Source organism: Sesamum indicum, linkage group LG11, assembly GCF_000512975.1.
Source record: "Sesamum indicum cultivar Zhongzhi No. 13 linkage group LG11, S_indicum_v1.0, whole genome shotgun sequence".
NCBI lineage: Eukaryota > Viridiplantae > Streptophyta > Magnoliopsida > Lamiales > Pedaliaceae > Sesamum > Sesamum indicum.
Window position 1 is genome coordinate 11,761,955 of NC_026155.1, and position 14,414 is coordinate 11,776,368.

At 37.5% G+C, this 14,414-nt stretch overlaps 2 protein-coding genes across 3 annotated transcripts; both read left to right on the forward strand.

Moving 5' to 3' along the window:
- Positions 351-2,090, forward strand: LOC105174092 (cytochrome P450 94C1-like). Its single transcript, XM_011096078.2, has one exon. The coding sequence runs from the start codon at positions 464-466 to the stop codon at positions 1,985-1,987; it is 1,524 nt and encodes a 507-aa protein (XP_011094380.1). The 5' UTR covers positions 351-463; the 3' UTR covers positions 1,988-2,090.
- Positions 4,365-14,265, forward strand: LOC105174093. 2 transcript variants are annotated; one of them, XM_011096079.2, is made up of 15 exons: positions 4,365-4,809; positions 4,929-5,052; positions 5,143-5,183; positions 5,257-5,362; positions 6,505-7,280; positions 8,231-8,359; positions 9,207-9,279; positions 9,533-9,572; positions 9,704-9,776; positions 10,609-10,674; positions 11,218-11,292; positions 11,373-11,545; positions 12,841-12,887; positions 13,415-13,643; positions 13,723-14,265. In XM_011096079.2, exons 1-15 carry the CDS (start codon positions 4,472-4,474, stop codon positions 14,055-14,057), a joined length of 2,625 nt encoding a protein of 874 aa, XP_011094381.1. In that variant the 5' UTR covers positions 4,365-4,471; the 3' UTR covers positions 14,058-14,265. The 2 variants fall into 2 exon arrangements, with proteins under 2 accessions (XP_011094381.1, XP_011094382.1); XM_011096080.2 differs by having other exon boundaries at positions 5,257-5,350.

Here is a 14,414-nt window from a genome sequence, read left to right on the forward strand (position 1 = left end):
CTTTAGACAAAATCCGGTCACTAGTATCTCAAAATTGAGCAATTTTAAAAGTTAAAGTATGTTTTTGAAACCCTAAAAAGTTAAAAAACGAAAATGAAATTTAACTATATATAATTAATGGATAAAAATTGTATTTAATTTTAAAAATAATCTGTTGTTATCATTTAAGCCAACGAATGTAATCCATCGCCATGGCTTGTTCTTGCTTATATTATTATTTCTTTCTTTTATTTTATTTTTTATTATTAAAACTTACTTTTTAAAATTCAATTATTTGGTGGACCTTATATTCCACGCGAAAGTGTTTTATGTGGGTGTAAACATGCACTCTGGAAAGAAAGAAAACTAAAAATAAATAGGGCCAGATGTTTTTCCCTTCTTATTTATCTCCCTTCTCTCATTGGTCTTCACTCTTCATTCCCTCTTCGTCTTTTCTCCCTTTATTGGATCATATTGTTTGTCTATGGATGCTGCAGCATCTTCTTGGATTCGGGCCTTTGATGACTACCATTTGTTCTTTGTTTTCTTCCTACTCTTGATCATTATTATGTTGCTGATTTTCTTCAGTATCCGGTTAGTGAGAGTGAGGGTTTGGTGCAACTGTGAAATCTGTCAAACATACATTGAATCTCGCTGGACTACCCAGTTTGGGAATCTTTGTGATTGGTACGCTCACCTGCTCAAGAATTCCCCCACTCGGACAATCCATATCCATGTTCTCAACAACACGATCACTGCTAACCCTGACAACGTTGAGTACATGCTCAAAACCCGGTTCGATAATTTCCCCAAAGGGAAGCCCTTCTCCGCAATTTTGGGTGACTTCTTGGGGCGGGGGATATTCAACGTCGATGGAGATTTGTGGAGATTCCAGAGAAAAATGGCGAGTCTTGAACTGGGTCGGACCTCAATCCGCGCTTACTCATTCCGAGTCGTGAATCAAGAAATTGATCAACGCTTGCTACCCCTTCTCGAGTCGGTTTCCGCCGGAAACCAAGTGCTGGATTTACAAGACGTTTTCCGAAGATTTTCGTTTGATAGTATTTGCAGATTTTCATTCGGGTTAGACCCCAAGTGTTTGGAGCTTTCACTACCCTTATCGAAATTTGCTGTCTCCTTCGATTTGGCGTCGAAGCTTTCGGCTGAGAGAGCCATGATTGCCTCCCCAATCGTTTGGAAGATCAAAAGATTGCTGAACATCGGCAGCGAGAAACAACTCCGGCAGGCTATCAAGATCGTCCACCTATTAGCCCGGGAGGTCATCAGGCAACGCCGAAAGTTCAGTTTCTCCGATCAGAATGATCTTCTGTCAAGATTCATGAGTAGTATTAGCGACGAAACTTATCTCAGGGACATCATAATCAGCTTCCTGTTGGCCGGCCGCGACTCAATGGCCTCCGCCTTGACTAGCTTCATCTGGCTGGTAGCGTGCCACCAGGACATCGAGGCGGCCATACTGATCGAGGCGGAGAAGATCATCGGGCCTAATCAGGACCTGACAAGCTATGAACAACTGCGAGAACTTCACTATTTACATGCAGCAATATACGAGAGCATGAGACTCTACCCACCAATCCAATTCGATTCAAAGTTTTGTTTGGAGGATGACCTTTTGCCAGATGGGAGTTTCGTGAAGAGGGGCACTAGGGTTACTTACCACCCTTATGCAATGGGGAGAATGGAAGAGATTTGGGGATCAGATTGCTTGGAATTCAAGCCTGAAAGATGGCTGAGGAATGGAGTTTTCTTCCCTCATGAAAACCCTTTCAAGTACCCAGTTTTTCAAGCTGGGATTAGGGTCTGTTTGGGGAAAGAAATGGCACTTGTGGAACTCAAAACTGTTGCAATCTCACTGCTGCGACAGTTTCATGTCGAATTAGCCCAACCGGAGTGCACGCCCCGGTTCTCACCAGGGCTAACCGCCACGTTTGCTGACGGATTACGAGTTTTAGTTCGTCCCCGAAGTGTAAGTAGTTCATCAAAATAATCACAGCACAGCTGACCAACAACAAACCATCGATCATTTATAACTATGATATGCACAACAACCTAAAATGATCCATATGTTAATTAGTATAAAATGTTGCTAATCCGTTGAAGCATCATCAGCGTCAGCTCGAACTCCAAATGAGGGGTTCGTCCTGTCTTAATTTGGCAACTAACTGGTAAGATCTAACCAGCTTGTTGCTGTTGCCTTTTATACATATGTGTGCAGATTATAGGGAGCCGCTATTGCTGTTTGGCCGAATATGTATTGATATGGCATGTAAATTATATGACTACTGTTTAACTATTACTGGTTGTCAGCAATGATACAAAGATGTTCATAGGTGATAGGTTAGTTTTCTGGCATCTGAATTTATACTTGGCCACGGATGGTTAAAGTCCAGTAAATTCTAATTCAGATCTAGTTTGCATAAATCTGAACTAATTGTATGGCATATTTACTGCACTTTTTATGTAATTAATATGCATTTAAAATAAAAGACCAATCACAAGACAAGTGTATCTTACTTGCTCTTTCATTTATTTGAGTAAGATATTTTCTGTTAATATTCCATGTTTGCGTAGGTAGAAGAAGTACTATTGTAGCAACACATCGGAATTAGGCCTAGAAAATTAGATGGCATTGGCCCCAAGTGGATTATTAATTCATCAGTTTAATATTTTAATTCTTGAATTGATTGAATAGTTAATGCCCTTTCATGGTAGCAAGTCAAATAATCACTAATTTATTCATTTAGGCTCAGCCCATCTCACATGGATTGCTATGACTATGCTAAGTTTAAAAATTTCATAATCTCCTTAAATATATCACCTTAATTATCTTCCAAGCACCCCAGCGATCATCATCCATCTATACTCAATCATTTAATTTCCTTTTAATATAATTGTTTATGACTTTACGATATTAGAAAATACACCCGAAAAGTATGAAATTTTCAATCACACTATAAGTACAATATAATTGACATGTAATTTGAGACGAATACAAATCACATATATAAAATCTTTTAAAAGAAAAGCGCGTGCTAAAGAAAGGCGTATATGCTGTAATTTGGGTCAGCATCAACATAAAAAACATATGTGGAATAGAAGCTGCCCGTATACCATGAAAGTGACAGGGCAGAGGTGTTGGGTTTTACATGTTTTAGTACTGACGTAGAATGTTTGAATGTGTTAGAATTCGCAGAGCCCACCTAAAGGATAAGTTTTAAGGAGCTGGAAATTTGACCCAATGCCTATGGTGCGTTTTGGGTGCCCTATAAAAGAAAAGAAAATCTTCCATCCAAATCCAATTAATTTAAAACGTTGGTTTTTATCTATGTTATAACGTCAGACAATTTTACAACTGAGGAACACGATTACTAATAATTAGGACTGTCATTTAACTTTTTTTTTTACAAGCATTCACTAATCATTGTGCTTTCCACTTTTTCTCTCTAGCAAGAATAAAGTAGTCAAGACATGATTGACACCCACATCCTTAATCCTTAATGCTATAGTTTGATTTGATGGAAATTATTGCTCCGAAAAAGCAGCAATATATTTTATGATTAAGTACGTTAAAAAAAAGATTAAAGTGATGAAAGGAGAGTGGAATATAAGAAATTCTACTTTTAATTGAGTTGGATCAAATATAAATTAATGGAATAATTATATTTATATTCTATAATTTATGATCTATTTATATATTACTCATATTTTCTAAAAAATTACACACATCTATAAAAATCAATGCAAAAATTACCTCTATTTTTTTTATGTTAGGAACAGTTCTATAATTACCGAATATAAGGATGATTTGTAGGAAAATCGAGTGAGCTGCCGAAGACACGAACGACAAAATCTAGTTTCAATGGCAGTGACTGACTTCCTAGTTGGAAGGCAGGAACGGGTAAGCAAGGGGGGCTGCTGCTTTCCTGACGCCTAGCCGGATCCCCGTTAGCACTAAAGCGTTAGGGGAACCGGCATAGCTGAAGGGAAGTGGCAGCTCCCCAATATGAGTTGGAAAGGGAGTGAGGCATTCGAACGACATACTCCAGTTGCAGCGGACAGAGAGCGGCTTCCTAGTTGGAAGGTGCAATCGCTTACATCGAAGGAGAGAGTGATCCTCGGGGGAGGAGCACGAATGACTGATGGAACGGGGGGGTCACAGGGGGATTTCCCTCCTTGTTTCCGAAAAAAAAAGAAATAAATAATAAATTATGTAATTATTCATAAGTTACTTATAGGTCATATAATAGTATGATTTTTATTTAATTGATGTATAATTTTTAAAAATAATTAATTAACTGACACTTATAATAAAAAGTGACCGTATAATTATTAATTGATTGAGCTATTACTTGGTAGCGGGCAGAGTTAAAATCCGCCAAAATCTCTGCCGCCCCGACCCGATAAGTTGATATTTCCTCTCTTCAAAAGTCGTGAAATTTCAGAATTTTCGCTCGCCAAACCCTCGTAGTGAATGGAAGGAGAAGCAGCAATGGATTTCGACGAAGAGGCTCCACTCGTCCAAGCATTTAAGCGAAAGAGAAAACCGATCCCGAAGAAGAAAGAACAGCAGGCCCGGCCAGGCAAGCCACCCGATGTACCCCGCGGTCCTGACTCCGTCCAATTGCCTGCCGACGCTCAACACCTCACCACTAACGCTCCACCTGAGATTGCAGTTTCTGAGTTCGATTACTCCGTTGAGAATCACTTCAAAGCGGTGGATACGATAGCCAAACTGTGTGGGTACCCGGAAACACTTGATGTCAATCAACCTGAACTTAAGCGATTGTCCGGTTCTATAACTTTCTTGAGGTAGCCGAAGTGGTTTTAGCTTTCTCTTGGTTGGTTTTCCGATCAACTGGTTGAAATTGGTCGTGTGTACGGAATGCCAGTCTGTTTAGGTAATTTTTTTTGTGGAATGTTGGTTGCAGAGAATGGAGGGATTTTAAATATACACCTCGAGTTGTGAGGTTTGCTTATCAACATAATTCGAAGGAGAAAGATGTAATAGGTGAGGTTACATTACCTCAATTTTCAGCTGCATCTGTTCCGAAGGTACTTTGCTATTTAATTCTTCGTGAAAAGAATGACTGTCTCAAACTTTTGTGATAAGCTTTTGAATTTAACTCTGTTTGGGCACTGCAGAAGGAGACACAAAATGGGAGCGAAGACGATACAGAATCTAGGTATTTTTCATTCTTGCAATGTGCATATGAGATATCATCTGTTATTATCATTGATTCTTTTATATTATTTCAGCATCAAAGACTTCATAATGCATGCTGGCGGTGCAGTCTGGGCATTAGACTGGTGTCCTTTTCATTGCAATACTGAGAATCACATTAAGTCTGAGGTATTCCACCAAGTATAACTCTTACTTTATCCTCTCCTGTTTGTTGTTCCCTTTCCCGCGGGGTTGGGGGGTGGGGGTGCCTCTATTAGAAATGTAATTAAGTTGTGATAATGGCAAATACTGATGATGAAAATTGCTTTATGTGATAACTGATGTTAAATAGATAAACTGGAAGACAATTTAATGATGTTCAAAATTTATGGAATGAAGCTGGCTATGCCTGAAAAAATAACAGTGTTTTTATTTTTAAATTTTCAGTTATATGCTTATCTAGGATGGAAGGAAATGAGGGTCTCTAATTTGTCGTCATGGATGACAAAGGAAGTGCCTTTTATCTGTTATATTCATCCACTGAGCAGTTAGCCTGATCAAAAGCTTCTCTACTCCAAATAGCTAGTTTGAGATTTTTGTGGGAGATCCTTTTGAAGAGTTCTAACTATTATCTCAGGAGCAGTTACTGAAATTGTGAACCATCCCAGGATGATTCTTGCTGTGAGTGTTATGGTCTCACTTCTTCCAATTTTAGGCAGTAAAAGGTGCAGTTTTTTCAAAAATGTTTGTGCTGGAGAAGAGAATTCTATATAATATGTATGATTTGGTCAACTTAGTGGTATTATGTTTAAGGTAACATCAGGGGACGTGAGTCAAATCTATAGTCTTTTTTCTGGGATCTTATTCTGATGTCTTAGGAAATGACCGGACCTCCAATATGAATGCTACAGAATTTGCCCGTCTTCTTTCCTCTTAGTGACCACAAAGCAACGGGTACTTTTCTGTTTTGCTTTGGGAAAATATTAGGTGGAGCTCACTTGGCCTTATTGAAGTCACTATATATGATACTTTCTTTAAAATTTAAGGCCTTGTGGCTGTTTCTAAATTATTGTTGATATGGAAATGCTGCAGTTGCACTTCTAAGAGAACAACACAAAATCATTATATATCTAGTTGTCTACTTTTGTAATTTATTGCCAAGTATTCTGTATTGTCTTTGTTTTTATTTAAGAATCACACATTTTCTAAAATCACCTAGTTGTCTTCAACTTCAGTTCAGATATTAAAAGATGTGTCTTATTTTTCTGTGATGTACCCTTTACTACTTTTTTCACATTAAATATACTACTGATTTTGTGTATTTTTGAAAATTGACATAGTAGTTTGTCGCTGTTGCTGCCCATCCCCCTGAATCTTCATATCACAAAATTGGTGCCCCTTTAACTGGCAGAGGGGTCGTCCAGATATGGTGTTTGTTAACTGTCTCTATGAACGAAGAAGTACCTTCTCAGAGGAATAAAAGGTCAAGACAAATTTCCAAGAAAAAGGAACCAGTTAAGGCCAACGAGCCAACTAAACCAAAGAGGCCAAGAGGGAGACCAAGGAAGAGACCTCTTGATGAGTCTGTAGAGAAGATAGATAATTATAGTGATAATGTGCAACCTGTTGCTATCGAATACCCTACGGGCACGTCTACATTGCATCCTTCGGATACTGTTGGAACTGCCAGTGAACATGTTCATGATGAAGACTATGTAAGAACACATAAGGATTCTAATTGTTTGGACCATCCAAATGCATTAATGTTGGCTAGTCCTGAAGGCAGGGGAAATAAAGCGAAGGCACAGAAAGAAGACCATGTACATAATAACGGTTTGCATGTTCTCAGGCAATGTGACCATGGAGAATCTACTCTTGTCAATCAACCAGCATGTGCAGGAGCTGACAAGAATGTAACTTGCAATAATTCTTGTGATCCTAGTAATTCTAAGATATCCATTCCCTTGAATGTTGCATTGCCTAGAATGATACTATGTTTAGCTCACAATGGAAAGGTCGTGTGGGATCTAAAGTGGCAGCCAGTACATGCTTCTGACCCTGAATCCATGATAATTATGGGTTATCTTGCTGTCTTGCTTGGAAATGGTGCTCTAGAAGTGTAAGATCTCTTCTAGTGTATTTCATGTATCGAGTCCAAGTATTGAACATTTTGCTTTTGTTCCTTTTTCTCCATTTTCTTGTAAAACCAAAGTTGTGAAACTGAAAAATGGTAATTATCATAATCATGTATGTGAAGTTACTATGGATGTCAGTATTGTAATGAAGATTACCTAACTCAGTATACAACATTCTGTGTTGAAATAATGGCATAAATTATCTGTTATATCGTTGATATATATATATATATATCGTATTCGTACATTATTTAGAATCTTTCACCTGGAGATCAACTAATACTGTTGAAACTTCGTCTAAATCTGCATACATTTTCAAATCGGGTTTCTTGTCTTTTAAGTATATGAGGCTATGAGCTGGATGAATGAGATGTTTGAAGTAAGACATCTTGTGTGCTCAAATTCCGACAAAATATTATAGCAAATATATCTAGTTGGTTGTGAGGATCCTCTTCTTCGACCTCTCTCTATCAAGGGCTATCTAATATGTTGAACATCGAATGCTTAATGACTTTCTAACATGTGATTTCAAGCATTCTTTTGTTTTTTTCAGATTTTCTACGAACTGTAACCTATCATTCATTTACCTAGGGCTCGACCAGCCCAGATGCAGTATAAGCAACACGCAATACAACCTTTTGAAACACCCTAAGTTAGGTAGATCATGTAGCTTGGCCTGAACACCCTATTGCCTTTATTCAGAACCTGATGACTTCTCCCTAATAAAATTGAGAAAGTTTGTAAGACTAGCACAAATACCTTTTACCTGTATATGAATCCAGGCTTGAGACTGGCTATGTTAAAAATAGGTCAGACTAGTCTACTAGCAGTTGTGGTAGTACATTCTCTCATCAGTGTTTCCAATATCAAGCAATCATCTCTTTTGGTGTTGTTCTTTCATTGTTTGTCTCATGATTGTAAATATTACATGCAGGTGGGAGGTCCCTCTTCCCCATACAGTGAGATTTGTATTTCCTGCTTGCCAGGAGCGTATTGATCCTCGCTTCATCAAATTGCGACCAGTATTCAGGTGTTCAATGTTGAAGTGTGGTGATAGGCAAAGGTAGTTTGGCAGTAGATATGCTTATCCTGTTCTTGCCTACCCAAGATGCTAGTACTGCTAGTTCCTCGTTTTATACGAAATTTATTCCTAGTTTATGTCCTAATCGGGTTCTCGGCAATGAAGACAATGATTGTCTCATACTCTTATACTAGTTGGTCTTTGTCCTGGATTGCTTTCCTTTTTATATTTTTAGTGCATAAGCAGAGGCTTTTTTTTCACTCACTTTCTTTTTACCCTTGAGCATTTGATCTTGGGGGAGAGGTACTCCTTCAGGCTTCAATTGATATTAAAGTGCTAAACTGGATTAGCTACTGTTACTTGTACATACTGTTTTGTGCACAAAAGAGCCATTGTTTCAGTTGGAAGTACCAGTGGGTGATGATAATAGGAAATGATCACACTGTGAAAATCACTGCTCAGACAAGTTTTCGGTCAAATACTGATTAGTGGATTCTTATTGATTTCCACATTATTTCAACCTTGGGGTTTACTTCAGGATTCCATGATCCATAATACTCGCTCTGCCCATTCTTTTGGGTGTATTCTGACTCAATTTGGAGTTTGTTTTACTAAAATTCAATAGTAATTTCTGTGTATCCATACTTTATTTCCCTCAAAACTAGTGGATGAGAATTAGTGGTGTCACATTTATTACTTTGATGGGAATTTAGTACCCATTTTAGTAACACAACCTTGTTTTACCACATCCAAGAAAAGGAAATATAAATTGGATAGAGTTTATGTGCTTTTGGAGGGTAGATGATTTTGTACCTTCGTAGTATTAGATAATATATTTTTGTACATAAAAAATTTACCATGTAATTTTATTAAATCTGATTTATTACAGTATTCCCCTAACGCTGGAGTGGTCTGTGTCATCTCCCCATGATATGATTTTGGCTGGATGTCATGATGGAGTGGTAATGTTTACTTTTTCCTTTTTCTCCTTGGTGTCTTTGTAAATCTAACATTGATGAATGCCTGGGTTTTATGGTTGTTTGGTCCTCCACTGTAGAAAACACAGTCAAGATGAAAACTCTGAATTTTACTACATATGTTAGTGTGTGTGTGCGTCGGTGTCTGTGGCGCAGCCAATTTTCGCAGATTGGTTTACCATTTCTCTATCAGGTTCTCCTTACACTTGGAGCTCATTTCTTATCTCTGTAAATGCAGGTTGCTTTATGGAAGTTTTCAGTTACTGATCCATTAACAGGTAGTGGCTAAGTGGCCTTAAGATTCATATTTCACGTTGATCCAAGTTTTCATTCATTTTGAATATTGTCTCCTTGCAAAGTTTGGTTTTATATGGAAGGTGATAGGTTCTTATGCCTCGTTTTGTTACAGAAACAAGGCCTCTGCTTTCCTTCAGTGCAGATACAGGTCCTGTTAGATCACTGGCCTGGGCACCAGTTCAAGGGTTCGTAATATTGCATGAAGTGATTTCCCCTACAATTCTTTCTAGTGAAGTCAAATAAAGAATTTCTTTCTTTTCCTCTCACCTGCAGTTGGCTGCTATTCTGATTTCACAAATTGCCTCATAGATTCTCTGCTTTATATTTTTCCTTCACTACACACATTTAATTTCTCACTCTGTTCACTGGGTACTATAGTTTACTAGGGTTGTGCATGGATAGAGTTCACCCAAACATCATCCTTTTGAGGCACTTAATTAAGATGCATTGGAATGAGCTTCTGTGTTAGCTAAGTTCATATCACTTGGATTGAATCCATACAATATCACATACGGAGAGCAATGTACCAAACTTACTTAATGCATGTACATAACTCTGTATGGTTCTGAGACATCAAAACAGGGCCAAATGACTATGTAGCCCCCCATAATTTGGAAAAATCCTAAAGAGATCTCTTGGTATTAAAACCAAATGTGTCGATCCATTCAGTATAACCAATGCTCTGCAAAACCAAATTTACTGTTTTGAGGGAAAGGTGATTGCTTTTTCCCAGGCCTTCCCATGATGTGGGAAACCTTGCACCTACTGAGGTAGTATATATGATTTGAGCATTGAAAACCTTGACGGATGACATGTAAAGCAGCTGAATTTTCTCTTATAATCTATTAATATCTGTGGAAATTATCCTTTGTCTGTGCTGTGAGTGTTATCGTGTCAGATAGAATGTCAAACTTGAAACAAATGGCTTTAATTGTGATGCTACTCCCTTCATTTTGGTTGATACATGTTTTGTAGGCCTTCAGTTATCACTAATCAAATTTTGGTCCAAATTTGCAGCGAACTTGAGAGTGCAAATGTTATCATCACCACAGGTCCTAAAGGCTTTAAGGTTTGGGACATACGGTTAGTACACATCTTATATACTTGATTACCTAAATGTTAATCGTGATGGAAAAGGGAGTTATTAGTTTTGACCCTGTTCTGATGGTCATACTATTATCCTTGTTGGTTTTGAAACTTTGAATATACATGACTTGTCTCATCTGAGAAATTCATCATCAAATGATTTTGAATTGGTTCATACATCTAGCCTGAGATTTTAAAGATGAAAGAGTACTTCTTGGAAATTCTAATTTTTGCCCTCAAAAGTAATGTGCAAAAATCATCACATTGTCTAGTCTAAAGAGCGTAATTTTGTGAAGAAAAGATCTGTTTCTGGATACAGGAAAATAAATCTGGGTAACCAGGCCTAGAAAAGATGAGGTAAAATTCCAGGAAATATAGTAGTATTTAGTATCCTCCCACAGGCATGGATAGCAATACTGAAGATCTGTTAACCAAAAGCCACATATATTCTAAGACTAGTGAAGTTATTTCAATAAAAATATTGCACTCTATCCATTATTAATCTCTGTTTTTTCTCCTCAACTTTCCTGTTTATCCCAGGGATCCATTCCGTCCGTTGTGGGACCATCATATTCCAGGAGTCACTTATGGTCTGGAGTGGCTGCCAGATCCAAGGTATAGTTCAATTTTCGTGGTATGAGTTCCATCTCCCATTGATTATTTCATATGTGCTCAACTAGTCATTGTGCTTGTAGATGTGTCTTTGGGTCCATAGATGATGGAACATTGTGGTTACTCAGCTTAGAGAGGGCAGCTCATGACATTCCAGTTACTGGAAAATCTATCACTGCAGCACCGAAGCATGGGTTCCATAGTTTTGACTGTTCCTCATTCTCGATATGGTGTATTCATGCTTCGCGGCTGACAGGTTGGCTGTTTAAGATATTTCTTTCTTTGACTGGCAGATGTTTGAAATCTTACCATTCTTAAAAAATGTGTGCGCATGTGAGAGGAATGACATTTTTCTTGTATGTTTTGTGGGCCATAATGTTACTAGTCCTCCCTTGGTTTGACCTCCTCTGTTGATGATTGATCAATGCCATTTATACATTCAAAACATCACAGGAAATGTTAGAAATTGGTGGGAGTGCAAAGTTTTAACGTCTATGAAGAGTCCACAGGTGCATTTAGATAATCCGTTGTCTTGCTGCAGCTATTACCTACTTTGAAGAAAATGATTATTAGCAAGGTGACAGCATTTATGAAAGCAAACATTAAGTCCAATTTGTTGACATTGCATTTGGCTTGATGGATTTGGATTTGAGGGAACCTGGACAAAGGATTTCAAATGACTCCATTTGAAAAGAATTTGAAATCCGTTAATATTAAAAAATATAACATAGTTCAAAACTAGAATTGAAGGATCTGAAATTCATTAAATTTAAAATTATCCAAACAAATTAAAAGGATTTGTTATTAAAATTTCTAATCCTTCAATCCAAAAGCAACGTGAAAGATTAGAAAAAGCAAAAGCAGTGAAGTAGATAAAGGACTCTTAATGCCTACATCAACAAGCAACCATTCGAAGTTTATTCTGCAGCATATCTTATTTATTTCCCTATAGTTTTGTGTGTCAGTTTGTCTATGTTGTGTTGTCTTTATATGATTCATATGGTCTTATGGACTTTGTTTTGTTTGTTGGAGGGCTATATTTTATTGCTTTTACCCTTTCACCTGTTGTCTGTAGTATACTATTCCAGAATTGAACTTGTAATAAACACAAAGTCACTGGAAATTCAAGCTCCGAGTGACATATGATGTCAGCAACCTGTTGCTATCTGTGTTATCTTTACCTGAATATCTTCTTAGATCTTCATTATCATGAGTCCACATAGCTGCTAAGATGTGTCCCCCTTATGTTTTTTGGTGTAGTGTGTCTGCATTTACTTGTGTTTAATTCCTTGTCTTGTCCTTTCTTCTTTGGGGTTAGGGGAGAAGAGGGAGGGGAAGTTTGAAATAATTTGTTAAAGCATGTGATAAAATCATTTTGAATACTCACGCCCCCCCCCCCCCCCACATCCCCCCCCCCCCCCCCCCTCCAATCCCATATTACATCTTCAAATTCAGTGTATTGGATTATGTACCTTACTGTTGTAGCAAAAATTTCCAATACTGTGCCCCTTTAACTCTTAGTTGTGTCTGTTGCTTTGACCATTTAATTAGGCATGGTTGCATATTGTGGTGAAGAAGGAACAACCTTTTGCTTCCAGGTGAATGTTTGGTTAAATACCTATACTTTTGTTAATTTATTTTTCATTAGTGCTATTACCTGAACCCCTTGTTTTTTGTTGGGTTGTAAATAGTCCATGATGGAGCTCGAGTAGTAAGGATCATTTTGTGTTTCCTCAGGAACATCTTGAATGTCATATTACATATAATTGTTGATTGAACATCCATCTAAAATAATTAAGATTTTCTGGCACGAGTTGATTATTTAGATCTTCTATGTCATTTCAATTTTTGGACATTATAGCTGGTCCTAAAATTAGATTTCTTTGCCCTAAATCAACAAAGATGCTTATATTTAGTGTCCTATGAGTGATTTGTTATATTCTGATTGCATGCAAAATTTACTAGCCAATCTATTTCTTAAAATGTTGATAACATATGTATATATTTACAGACACATGTATATGCCTATATGTATACACACACAGATACACTTCTATAGAACGTATATTTCTTCAGAAGTTTCAGCAGCTAAATCTTTTCCAGTCAAATATTTTACTTTAAGCAGCCAACAACTAGATCAGTGAGAGACCCTTCACGAAATCGTCTGCATCATTATCTTTGTGGATCTCTATTGGAAGAAGAAACTGCTCTTATTGTAGCCAGTCCTTCGACAAGTAGTTTCCTCCAAAAAAGATCACCGGGCATGAAGCGGTCTGGAGGAGCGAAAGACCAAGAGAAAAGAGTGAAGGAACAAATGGCTAAAAGTGTAACATGTAATGAGCCGCCAACTCCAGGTAATTTGAGACTGGATATTTAAGTTCTGTAGTTTCATTTTTCTCCTCAAGCATAGTTGTAATTATTTGTTTATTGTAGCAATATGTTGGAGTGATCATGTTGAAGAGCATGGATCTGATAAGTCATCCATGGTGATAAAGAAACAAGCATCAAAACCAAAAGAGAGCAGTAAGACCCAGTCACAAGCCAATCAAGAGACTGTGCTATGTAGAAGTGAAGATGCAGGACAACTCCAAAGGGAAGGAAGTGGTAAAGAGGAGAAAGGTGATACGGTTGAAGTTTTCCCTCCAAAGATTGTGGCAATGCATAGAGTGAGATGGAATGTCAACAAAGGCAGAGAGAAGTGGCTTTGCTATGGAGGGGCTGCTGGCTTGGTACGCTGTCAGGAGGTTGATTTTTCTGTTCTCAAATAGTTTACATGGTCGTCACATGGAGATGCATTTATTGTACTATAGTCTCGAGATGTAGGAGGTTTATTTATGAATAGAGAAATGAGTACCTGTATGTGACTTAGCTAAATTATTAATCTTGTATCTACGTAAATATAAGCTATCAAATGTGTAAATTTGTTTTCGAGTAACGAAGTCTAGCTCTCGAATAAAGTTAATTAAAAAAAAGATATAACAATTGGTTTGTGTCATATGTACAAAATTTTGCATCAGAGAATTGGAATAGACTATTTTGAAAAAGGGCAATAGACATGTGACCAGATAAAGTTATAATGAAGTGATATGGTATAACTATTTTATTGAGAGCCCAGGTTTAATTTT

Coding starts and splice junctions, on each gene's coding strand:
- LOC105174092 (XM_011096078.2), top strand. CDS start 464: ATGGATGCTGCAGCATCTTCTTGGATTCGGGCCTTTGATGACTACCAT.
- LOC105174093 (XM_011096079.2), top strand. CDS start 4,472: ATGGAAGGAGAAGCAGCAATGGATTTCGACGAAGAGGCTCCACTCGTC. Junction 9,573..9,703: donor AGTTACTGATCCATTAACAG/GTAGTGGCTAAG, acceptor GTTTTGTTACAG/AAACAAGGCCTCTGCTTTCC. Junction 12,888..13,414: donor GAACAACCTTTTGCTTCCAG/GTGAATGTTTGG, acceptor TACTTTAAGCAG/CCAACAACTAGATCAGTGAG.